At 39.6% G+C, this 12,310-nt stretch overlaps 1 protein-coding gene across 2 annotated transcripts in view; it reads right to left on the bottom strand.

Annotated features, from left to right (window-relative positions):
- The window catches only part of Ubxn4 (UBX domain protein 4), a 38,816-nt gene that overhangs the window by 21,908 nt on the left and 4,598 nt on the right, over positions 1-12,310 (bottom strand). For both annotated transcript variants that reach the window (XM_029477786.2, XM_021159713.3), the window contains exons 2-6: positions 8,285-8,387; positions 4,333-4,361; positions 3,562-3,680; positions 819-990; positions 281-374 (exon numbers count right to left, since the gene is read on the bottom strand). In XM_029477786.2, the coding sequence (XP_029333646.1) occupies positions 281-374; positions 819-990; positions 3,562-3,680; positions 4,333-4,361; positions 8,285-8,387 (517 nt within the window). The remainder of the gene's footprint in view (positions 1-280; positions 375-818; positions 991-3,561; positions 3,681-4,332; positions 4,362-8,284; positions 8,388-12,310) is intronic.

Here is a 12,310-nt window from a genome sequence, read left to right as displayed (position 1 = left end):
AAAAAAAGCAAAAATGACAGATGGATACACACATGTATGTACCAGAAGGGATTCTTAGAACAAAATGCTCAGATCTACAGCTGACTGACAACTTCAGAGATACAGAAAAGCTATAGCCTAGTTTTTCCATGGAATAGTTGGTTATTGAGGCAATCAGAATTTTAAACCTGCAATTCTGAATCTTCATTTGAGTTATGTTTAGGTTTCACTCAAGCTAACAAAATGACTAGAAACTGTAATTTATTAAACAAAACGCTGTCTACAAAAGGTAAGGGCAAACCTTTCTACTCTGACGGTGAGGTCCTCGGCTGGTCTCTGGTTTGAACATCCATGAGGCTCCTGAGAGTGGCTGTCATGACCTGTGCATTCTCCTCCTTAATTATTAAAATGAAATAAGAATACTGCATTAGAGGCAGGTATATCTCTGAGATGGAGGCCAGCCTAGTCTACAGAGTGAATTTCAGAACAGTCAGGAGTACACAGAGAATCTTGCAAACAACAACAACAATAACAACAACAACAACAACAAAAACCAAACTAAATCAAACAAACACCCCCCCCCCCCAACACAAAGGAAACTGCATTTAATGCAACTTGTAAGAGGTGTAAGTCATCTAGTTACCTTGCCTCTTGAGTATTAAGATGGCAGAAATGCATCACTGTGCCTGATGGACGGACAAACATTCTACTAGCTAAGCCTTAGACCTAGGTTGGGTTTATCAGGCCATTTGAACAGGCTTGATGCTATCTGTCTGGGATGCTACAGTAAGACTAATCCATGCCTTTAAGTATGAACTGAAGGAATACTTGTACTATACCTGTTGCAGTATCTGACTTTGTGTCAGAGGTAGCTGGTGTCTCACAAAGCTCTGTATTTTTGGACTCGGGACTTTCACATACATCAGGTTCGAATGAGGCAGATGGGGTAGATACTGAACTTTCTGACTGGTTGTCATTTGTCACTGATGTTTCACCTTTTGACGAGTGCATCTCGGGAGAAAACAAATCAAAACTTAATGTGAGACTGCATAGCTATTTTATGGTAGATGATTTCTAAATTCTCTCTCTCTCTCTCTCTCTCTCTCTCTCTCTCTCTCACACACACACACACACACACACACATCTTCAAGAGTAGATGTACTATATCTTCTGTAGGACAAATTGAAAATTTAGAGTTCTAGACATAATAAAATCTATATTATGGGCTATATGTAGTGGCACAAGCCTTTAATCCCAGGCAGAGGCAAGTGGATCTCTGTAGGTTCAAGACCACCCTGGTCTATACAGCAAGTTCTAGGACAGCCAGGCCTATAGAGACCCTCAAAAAAAAAACAAAAAAGAAAAATTACATTATAGGATTTAACTACAAGCTGGGAAGAGCATAATTTTCCTTTATTTTAAGTACAGGGGAATGAGCTAGGTCTCTAATCCATAAAAAGTTTTAAAGTAGAGTGACTGTTCTGGCTAGGGAAGGGGGCTCAAGACACTTCTGAAAGGCAAGGCAGATGAAAGACAAGCAGTGCCACTCTCTGGACAAGCTCACTTCCCTCAAGGGTCTCAAATTCTAACAGGTACCTGATAAATGGGCCACTAGTTGGGGTAATCCTACTTTGTCAAACTGTGGTATTCAGAGGGTAGTTCTGTGTTATCTTCAGAGAGTATCCATTGTTAAAAATGGAGCAGCCGGGCGTGGTGGCACACACCTTTAATCCCAGCACTCGGGAGGCAGAGGCAGGCGGATTTCTGAGTTTGAGGCCAGCCTGGTCTACAAAGTGAGTTCCAGGACAGCCAGAGCTATACAGAGAAACCGTCTCAAAAACCATTAAAAAAAAAAAAAATGGAGCTACCCTGGGGCCTGAGATCAGAGGACCTACAGAGGTTAAGAAACATCAATGTGGCCTGCCACAGCCCGAGTGAGGGTCCAAACAGACAGCTGTGGAGAGCAGGAGGGAAGAACCTTATGGACTGAAGAGGGCAGGTGGTAGGAAACAGGCTTGAGCTAGGAAATGCGTTAAGAGATATCTCTGCCCTCAGTGGCCAAAATCAGAGTTCATCCACTGAGAATTAACCTGGAGCTCCACAGCTCTAAACTTAAAGCCAGTGGGTGAATCAGTTCTAGAGTCACCCTTCCTTCCTTCACTAAAGCGTCTGAGAACTAGGGTTCAGGAGTGCACTTGACACTCACGTAGGCGCCACTCTAAAGGATGATTAATACTCAAAAGCCTTGAAAACACAAAGGTGGGTCTTGTACCCACACCAATGGTTGCTTTCTTGTCAGGAGCCATTAGCAATGGCTAAGGCTAGCAGGTGGCCTCCAGAATGTAGCCTACCATTTCTGCATGGTCTGTGATGGGTGAGCTCAATGAGGCAAGGTCCCAAAGAGACATCATCTCAAGATTGCTTCTTGTAGCTGATATGTTTTCCTGTCATTTTTAAATTAATATAATCTCTGAGCATTATACCAAATATTGAGCAGATTTCCTGCAGATCAACATAAAGGTGAACTTTCATGAATTAATGCAGTTTAGATGAATTAATGATTTTATAGAATTTCTGATTTGATTAAAATAATCTTAGGAAGAAAGTTTTAAGAGATAATTTTAGTTATTTTGCTAGAAAGATGTAATAAATTTAGAATCAAGAACAGAATGTGTCCACTCCTCATATAGTAAGTAAAGGCTATATAGTAAGGAATACAATGAGCTTTTACAATTACATTAAAAAGAGAAATAGGCTTGCGATAAATTTGTGTTCAAGGAAAAGCATTCAGATGTATACACAGGCAAGGTCATGTATAAAAACATGACACGCCTTTAATCCCAACACTTGGGAGGCAGAGGCAGGCGGATTTCTGAGTTCGAGGCCAGCCTGGTCTACAGAGTGAGTTCCAGGACAGCCAGAGCTACACAGAGAAACCCTGTCTCGAAAAAACCAAAAAAAAACCCCAACTACCCCTCCCCCCAAAAAAAAACCCTAAAAAAGAAATAAAGATGATTTGTTGGCTTGGGCAGCTTTCCCCCATCCATCTACCCACCAAATGTATATGTCTGTTTGTCTATGTGTGGTTATGCACGGACACTTGTGGAGTAGATGAAACAGATGGTCGGGCCCGGCCACAATGTGTGTGTATGGATGTATATGTGTCTGTGCATATTTGCCTGTGTAAAGGATTTTAATTCTTTCCTTTCTTTCCTCTCTGGTTCACAAAGAGTTAACCAGTCTAGTCATGGAGAGGCATCTGGGAGGAACCCTGTCTCAAAAATCCAAAACTAAATAAATTATAATTAAAGTAGGAATTAAAAAAAAATCTTCAATAGGGGCTATTCAGGATTAAAAATAAAACCTTTTTTTTTTTTTTTTAAAGATTTGTTATATGTAAGTACACTGTAGTTGTCTTCTGACACTCCAGAAGAGGGAGTCAGATCTCATTATAGATGGTTGTGAGCCACCATGTGGTTGCTGATATTTGAACTCAGTACCTTCGGAAGAGCAGTCTTAACTGCTGAGCCATCTCTCCAGCCCCCAAATAAAATCTTAAAATAAGTTCTGGTTCCTTCTTACCTGTTGGACTTTATGAATTCTTGTAACAAGTTCATCTGCAGAAACACTCCCTGCTATTACTTCCAAAGGGATTCCACTGTCTCCTATAAAGAAACTGGATGGAACACATACTACAGGATCTGTACAGGTCAATTAAGTTTAATAATTCACGCTTGAAACAAGAAGTTTTATAAAATACAGTTAACAAAGCAAAGCATATCATTTTAGTGGATTTCATATTACTAGCTAGCAAGTTTCTCACCTCAATGACCATCATGCCTCTAGTGCATGTCGTATGTAAAATGATTTATGGTAGGTACAGGGTATCACAGTGAAGAATATATTTCATTCTCCTACATCATAGCTTAACTTTATATTCATCTGCCTTTTGTCACCTATTTTAACACTTCAATCAAACTACTCCATACTGTTCTTCAGATATTCACATTTAAAAAAAATGTACTTTGCCATTAGCTACAATGTATTACCTCAAAGACAATCTACAACATTGCTTCTACAAACAAAAGGTAAGTTTTCTTAAGTAAAACTAATTCCTAATTTTTTTTCTCCTTTTTTTTTTTTTTTTGAGACAAGGTTTTTCTGTGTAGCCATGGCTGTCCTGGAACTTGTGCTATAGACCAAGCTGACCTCCAACTCAGAGATCCCTCTGCTTCTGCCTCCCAACTGTTAGTATCAAAGGTGTGCAAAATTAATACCCAGTTTAATTCCTAAATGTTTTAATTAAAAAAAAAAGCATATATTCATGAAACCAATTCTTCAATCAAAGGATACAAATTTGTGAAAACTGCAGACAGGCTTCACTGTAAAAAAAAGATATCAAGAGCAAAATCATTACACAAATTCAACTATTTTCCAAATACTGAGTTGCTTTCATTAAATTTACTATACCAATATAAGTACTTTTTTTCCCCCCTTGGTTTTTCGAGACAGGGTTTCTCTGTGTAGCCCTGGCTGTCCTGGAACTCACTTTGTAGACCAGGCTGGCCTCAAAGTCAGAAATCCACCTGCCTCTGCCTCCCAAGGGCTGGGATTAAAGGTGTGCCACCATGCCTGGCTATAAATACTTTTTTTTTCTTTTTTTAAAAATTAATTTATTTATTTAATGTATTTATTATATGTAAGTACACTGTAGCTGTCTTCAGACACACCAGAAGAGGGCGTCAGATCTCATTTCGGGTGGTTGTGAGCCACCATGTGGTTGCTGGGATTTGAACTCTGGACCTTCGGAAGAGCAGTCCGGTGCTCTTACCCACTGAGCCATCTCACCAGCCCTATAAGTACTTTTTAAAAGTTACTAGTTGTCTGGCAATAAGCAGAAGAGAAATGAGAATTTTATTTCACAAGACATTTTTGTTCTTTTTAATTGTCTTATAATTTTCAGATTAAAAAATGATTTGTTCGGGCTGGCGAGATGGCTCAGTTGCTAAGAGTACTGACTGCTCTTCCGAAGGTCCTAAGTTCAAATCCTAGCAACCACATGGTGGCTCACAATCACCCCTAATAAGATCTGACACCATCTTCTGGCTCATCTAAAGACAGCTACAGTGTACTTATCTATAATAATACATAAATCTTTGGGCCAGAGAGAGCAGGAACTCAGTGGGGCTGACCAGAGCGAGCAGAGGTCCTAAAAATTCAATTCTCAACAACCACATGAAGGCTCACAACCATCTGTACAGCTACAGTGTACATAAAATACATAAATAAATCTTAAAAACAAAAAGATTTGTTCTTATAGCTCAAAAAGTGGTGGCTGGATTTGCTAGAATCCCAGGAGGTAGATTTTTGTGAGTTCAGTATCAGTCTGGTCTACACAGTGGATAGCCAAAGCTACATAGTGAGAGCCCACAGAGAAAGAAAAGAAAACAAGAGAAAAGAAAGGAAAAGAAAGGAAAACAGAGGTACCTCATGTTGCTTCTTTAAGAACTAACATAACTAAATAAGAAAGTCTTGGTGGCTGGAGAGAGAGATGGCTCAGTGGTCAAGAGCACAGACTGCTCTTCCAGAGGACCCAGTTTGACTTCTAGTATCCACACAGTGGCTCACAACCATCTGTAACTCCTGTTCCAGGAGATACAACAACCTCTTACAGCATCCTTGGGCACTGCATGCACAAGGTGCACAGATATACATGCAAATACTCATATAATACACATAAAATAAATCTTAAAAAATTCTTAGTCTCTAAAAAGATAGTGACTACGAATTACCTGTACACATGATTAACATGTACTAACAAGGATTAAAACATTCTAAATATCCATCAAGAAAACCATATAAAGGTATAGAAAGCTGTTAAATACTATCATTTCTAAATACAAAAAAACAAAAAACAAAAAAACAGTCGGAGGGCCACTGGGATGGTTCTGGGTTACAAAACTGCTGTGCAAGCCTGACAACCTGAGTTCAATCACACAAAGGTAAAAAGTTGTCCACCTGTGTGCTATACTGCCTGTCCCTCCCCCCCCACAGTAATAATAAAAATTCTTAAGACTGAAAACTATTTTTAATCACTTACTTAACTGCAGTAAAGAGCTTTCTGGTCAGGGATGGGAGAGAGGACTGAGATAAGAGTGAAGCACATGCCTAGCATGCATTATTCATCAATTCAATCACCTGTGCGTGAGGCAGTGCGTATGCACACATACACACACAGGGATAAGAGAGACTTTTTATAGTAATATTAATTAGATCCCGAACAAAGGGAGTGATTCAGTAATTCCCAGGTACCTCTAAAAACACCAAAACAGCAAGTTAGGAGAGTGGCTCAGCAGTTAAGAGAGCAGGCTGCTCTTCCAGAAGACTCTAGTTAGATGCCAATACTCACATCAGGTGGCTCACAACCACTTGTAACTCTACTTGGAGAGGACCTGAACCCCCTTATGGCCTCCACAGACACTGCATGCATCTGGTACATACATAAAGATTCAAGTGTGTATATGCATGTGCACACAAGCGCACACATATACACAGATAAAACATAATAAATGAATATTTTATAGGCTTACAAGTAAATTTCTGAACATTCATGTATTTAATGTATATGGGTTATTTGTGTGTATGTATGTGTTTCTACATGTGTGCCTAGTGCCCACAGAAGCCAGAAGAAGGCATCAGAGTCCCTGGAACTGGAGTTACACGTTGTTTTGAGCCTCCACATGGGTGTTGAAAAGAGTAGCCAGGGTGCTTAACAACTGGGTCACCTCTCCAGCCTGAACATTTTTAATCCCTTTGTTTTTGTTTATTTGTTTGTTTGTTTGTTTTATTTTTTGAGATAGCATTTCCCTGTGTAGCCCTGTCTGTCCTGGAACTCACTTTGTAGATTAGGCTGACCTTGAACTCATGTAGATCTGTCTGTTTCTGCCTCCCAAGTGCCAGAACTAAAGGCATGCACCTCCATTACCCAGCTTCATTTATTTATGTATTTTATATATTTCTATGTATATGGGTAGGCATGGTATTCAGGTCAGAAGACAACTTGTATAAGTTGGCTCTCTCCTTTCACAACGTGTGATATGGAGATTAAACTCAGGTTGTCAGGCTTGGCTGACATTTTGTTTGCTGATCCATTTTGTTAGCCCCAAATCATAATTCTTGTTACACACTACATGGATGCTTGGTAGACAAGATAAACTTAAAAAAAATTTTTTTAGCAAGGTGTAATGAAGAATCTGAAAACAGCAATCAGAAATTAAGTTCCCTTGAAAATATTAATTTTGAATTATAAGTTCTTTATAATAAAGTTTTAATAGCAATCATAGCAAAAATAATTTAAATTCCCCAAACTGGGTGTGGCAATGCACTCAAAAAATTCAAAAATAGGGCTGGTGAGATGGCTCAGCGGTTAAGAGCGCCGACTGTTCTTCCAAAGGTCCTGAGTTCAAATCCTAGCAACCACATGGTGTCTCACAGTCATCTGTAATGAGATCTGATGCTCTCTTCTGGAGTGTCTGAAGACAGCTACAGTGTACTTACATATAATAAATAAATCCAAAAATAATTTGTTTCCAGGATACCTTATGTACTGGCTTTTTTTTTTTTTTTTTTTTTTTTTGGTTTTTTTCGAGACAGGATTTCTCTGTATAGCCCTGGCTGTCCTGGAACTCACTTTGTAGACCAGGCTGGCCTCGAACTCAGAAATCCACCTGCCTGTGCCTCCTGAGTGCTGGAATTAAAAGGCATGCGCCACCACGCCCGGCTTGTACTGGCTGGTTTTATGTGTCAACTTGACACAGGCTGGAGTTATCACGGAGAAAGGAGCTTCAGTTGGGGAAGCGTCTCCACGAGATCTAGCTATAAGGCATTTTCTCAATTAGTTATCAAGGGGGAAGGGTCCCTTGTGGGTGGGACCATCTCTGGGCTGATAGTCTTGGGTTCTATAAGAGAGTAGGCTGAGCAAGCCAGGGGAGGCAAGCCAGTAACTCACATCCTTCCATGGCCTCTGCATCAGCTCCTGCTTCCTGACCTGCTTGAGTTCCAGTCCTGCATCTTTTGGTGATCAACAGCAGTATGGAAGTGTAAGCTGAATAAACCCTTTCCTCCCCAACTCCTTTTTGGTCATGCTGTTTGTGCAGGAATAGAAACCCTGACTAAGACACCTTAGTACCTTAGTTATCTATATCCATAAAACTAACATTCTTAATAGTCTCTAAGATGTCATAGGTAACAACAACAACAAAAATCATTACGAAGTAAATAATGAAGCATTAGAGCGTAAGCATACCTTTTAGTATCAATTTTAATAGCAACAAAGTTGTTTGATGATGCTTCTGTCACTTTTTCATCTTCCCAACTTGCAGCCATTTGTATAGATTGCTCATCATCCCCTGTGAAAACATTTCAAGGACTTAAGAACACAAGGCCACGAGATTTGTTCATTCTGAATTCTTTCCTGTGCAAAACTAGGACTACAAATAAAATATAACCCATAAATATTTTTTCTTTCAAATTTTATATTTTTTGTGCATGAGTGTTTTGCCCTGCATGTATTTAACAGCATCACATGTGTGCAGTGCCCCAGGCCAGGAAATGCTTGGGAACCCCTGGAAATGGGGTTACAGACAGTTGTGAGCTGTCATGTGGGTGATGGGAAAAAAACTGGTCCTCTGCAAGAACAGCAAATATTTTTTTCTTCATTCTTTCCTTCCTTTCCTTATTAGTGAGTCAGGGTCTCTATGTAGTCTTGGACCTTGCTGTGTAGGCTAGGCTAGCCTTGAACTCAGATATCATGCCTCCTAAGTGCTGGAATTAAAGGCATGCACTACTACATATCCAGCTTAGCAAGTACTTTAACTATCAAACCAGAAAACTGATCTCCTGAAGTCATGGATGTAGTCCCATGGTACAGTGCTTGTCTAGAATTCACAAAGTCCTTGGTTTGAGCCCCAGCATAGCAAATTCACAAACAAACCCAAAAAACTTTATATTTCAGTTGGCTATATCAAAACAAACACAAATAATCACTACTTATAGCTTCCACTGCTACCACCTTCAACAAAGCTGGCAGAGGCCTCCCAGATATTTATAGTAGCTTAAATGGGTCTTCCCTTCCAAGTCTATTTTTTTTTTAAATTTACTTATTTTTATTTTATGTGTGTTTGTCTGCATATATATGTGTGTATATATGTGCCTGGTACCCAAAACTGGGGTTAAGGACAGTTGTAAGCTGCCTTGTGGTGCTGGGAACTGAACCTGGGTCCTGATAAAAGAGGAGCAAGTTCTCTTAGCTTGACAGTCTCACTAGAATGTCTATTCTTACACAGCAATTGATTATCATGGAGCCAATTTGGGATCAGAACTTGGGGCCCCTTATAAGAGGAGCAAGTGCTCTTAACTACTAAACCATCTCTCCAGCACCACTTAACACTTTAAAAAAAAGGTTTTTTTTTTATGTTTTTTTAATTTTTTTTTTAATTAGGTATTTTCCTCAATTACATTTCCAATGCTATCCAAAAAGTCCCCAATACACGCCCCTCCCCAGTCCCCCACCCACCCACCCCCACCCCTTGGCCCTGGCATTCCCCTGTACTGGGGCATATAAAGTTGGCAAGTCCAATGGGCCTCTCTTTCCAGTGATGGCCGACTAGGCCATCTTTTGATACAAATGCAGCTAGAGTCAAGAGCTCTGGGGTACTGGTTAGTTCATAATAATGATCCACCTATAGGGTTGCAGATCCCTTTAGCTCCTTGGGTACTTTCTCTAGCTCCTCCATTGGGGGCCCTGTGATCCATCCAATAGCTGACTGTGAGCATCCACTTCTGTGTTTGCTAGGCCCTGGCATTGTCTCACAAGAGACAGCTATATCTGGGTCCTTTCAGCAAAATCTTGCTAGTGTATGCAATGGTGTCAGCGTTTGGAAGCTGATTATGGGATGGATCCCTGGATATGGCAGTCTTTAGATGGTCCATCCTTTCTTCACAGCTCCAAACTTCATCTCTGTTTTTTGTTTTTTTTTTAAATTAACTTTGTTATAAGAACCTTGGACAACAAAACCCATTACAGATCACCCACTTTTAATACACTATACATCTTAATTATCTTTATTGTCTATTGTCTTTCTCTCCCAACTAGAAAAAAAATGTTCCATAAGGACAAAGACAGTTTTCCTTGTTATCTTAAACCTGAAATTCCTACAAGAGAACCTGTAGTAATAAGACATATAGCTTGTATTCTATGTTTATTGGAATATTTAAATATTTAGCATAGTGAGCATACACACATGCCTACAATACTTGACTGAATGTCTGAATGAGATGAGGTCCCAGAAGAAATTTGTACATGGAAATGGGACATGGAAATACACTAAAGAACAAGGGAACAGTACCATTTGGAAGTGAGACGATTCTGAACGAATGTGTCTGCAGAGACAATGGTGTAGGAAGAAATAATAAATTCCCAAGAAAATGAGTCAACTATCAACCTAGAAATAGCTATTTAAGAACACTCTGTACAATTACTTCAAGGAGGAGGTAAAGAGTGAGGAGTCTTATGTGGTCTGTCATTCTTTCATCCACTATTCTATTCTATTTCAGTTCTTTTGTTGTAGACATTGGGCTTATGTAGTAGATATAAATCAATACGTGCTCTCAGCATAGATTAAAATCTAATGGTGCAAAACAAAACAAAAAACAAGCAAACAAAAAAGCAGACAACTGCCAATTACTTAAAGAAGTAATTGCTATGAATGAGTGTTTGGGTTTGGGAAGATAGTTACAAGAAGACCCGAGTTTGAATTCCAGGATGTGAGCACATATGCAAATAAATAAAATCCCTTTATTAAGGTCAGAGAAGCCTTCTCTGATATCTTTTTTTTTTTTCTTTTCTTCCTTATCTTTTTTTTTTCTGAGACAGGGTCTCTCTCTGTAGCATTGGATGTCCCAACTTACTATGTAGACGAGGCTGGTCTTGATCTCCCAAGTGCGGGGATTAAAGACATGTACCATGACATTGGTCTCTGAAGTGACATTTAAGGTAGAAAACAAAGAGAACTGAGCCACACTAAATACAGAAAAGCTCACCACGAAGAAAGAATACACGTGCAGGGAAAGGTCTGTGTGGTCAGGAAAATAATAAACAATGGAGAACACGAGACAAATAAAACTGAAAAGCTAAGGAGGGCCACCCACACCACAGCTTATCTGACAGAGTGCACAATGGTGACATTTAGCTAGAAACCCTGCGGGAGAATAACAAATGAGGGCAGTAAACATGCTTAGCCTTGAGTTAATCCTAAGAAAGAGACTATGGCTTTTGTGAGGTTGGTGCCTCTCATTCCCTTACCTATGCTAGGCAGGTTAAGGTCCTAATGTCACATTCCCACTGCCAGTTTGTACGTCACTCAGCCTTGAGATGGCAGCAGTAGCTGAATGCCAGTCTCAGTGAGAAGCTTAATACTTACTAAGTTCCGCTAGAATTACCATTTGCCGTTGTCAGTATCCTTAGTGTCTTATTTTTAACCAAAATATCAACCACCTAAAGAAATTTCAATTGCTTAAACCTTAAACTTTGTGGTCTATGTTAAACAAAGAGAGCAGTCAACAGTATCAGACACAAACAATTTTCAGCAAATATCACTGACTTGACAGACATCTTTTTTTATTTTAATGATTTACTGATTTTATGCAGTGAGTATACCATCACCATCTTCAGAAAGATCAGAAGAGAACATTGGATCCCATCACAGATGGTTGACAGCCACCAAGTGGTTGCTGGGAATTCAGGACCTCCAAAAGAGCAATCAGCATTCTTAACCTCTGAGCCATCTCTCCAGCCCTAGACAGACATCTTTGCTTCAGGTTCCTCTTAGATTTTTGTACTATTGCACAACTATCTTTATATCTTTAAATTTAAACAGATACAACTGGAGATTCTTGTTAATTTGGCTTAAGTATCTCTAGTTTCTAATACAACGCTATAATTATTTAATCTTTATTTACTTACTAAATAGATTATTTAATTCATAAAGGCTATATTTAAAAAATACAGAAGCAGTAGCCTATGCCTGAAGATACTTGGGAGGGAGGCTGAGCCCAGGAGCTTGAGGGCAGTCTGGGCAGGAGCAGGACCTAGCCTCTCAAAAACTAAAGGAAACAATTTCATGGGGGCTGGAGAGACGGCTCAGTGGTTAAGAGCAGTGACTGCTCTTCCAGAGGTCTTGAGTTCAATTCCCAGAAACCACATGGTGGCTCACAACCATCTGCAATGGGATCTGATGCCCTCTTTAGGTATATCTGAAGACAGCTACAATGT

This window comes from Mus caroli, unplaced genomic scaffold (genome assembly GCF_978045245.1).
Source record: "Mus caroli unplaced genomic scaffold, Mus_caroli_1 scaffold_1, whole genome shotgun sequence".
Classification (NCBI taxonomy): Eukaryota; Metazoa; Chordata; class Mammalia; order Rodentia; family Muridae; genus Mus; species Mus caroli.
The sequence above is the reverse complement of the archived record's forward strand: the minus strand, read 5'-3'. Positions and strand labels throughout refer to the sequence as shown.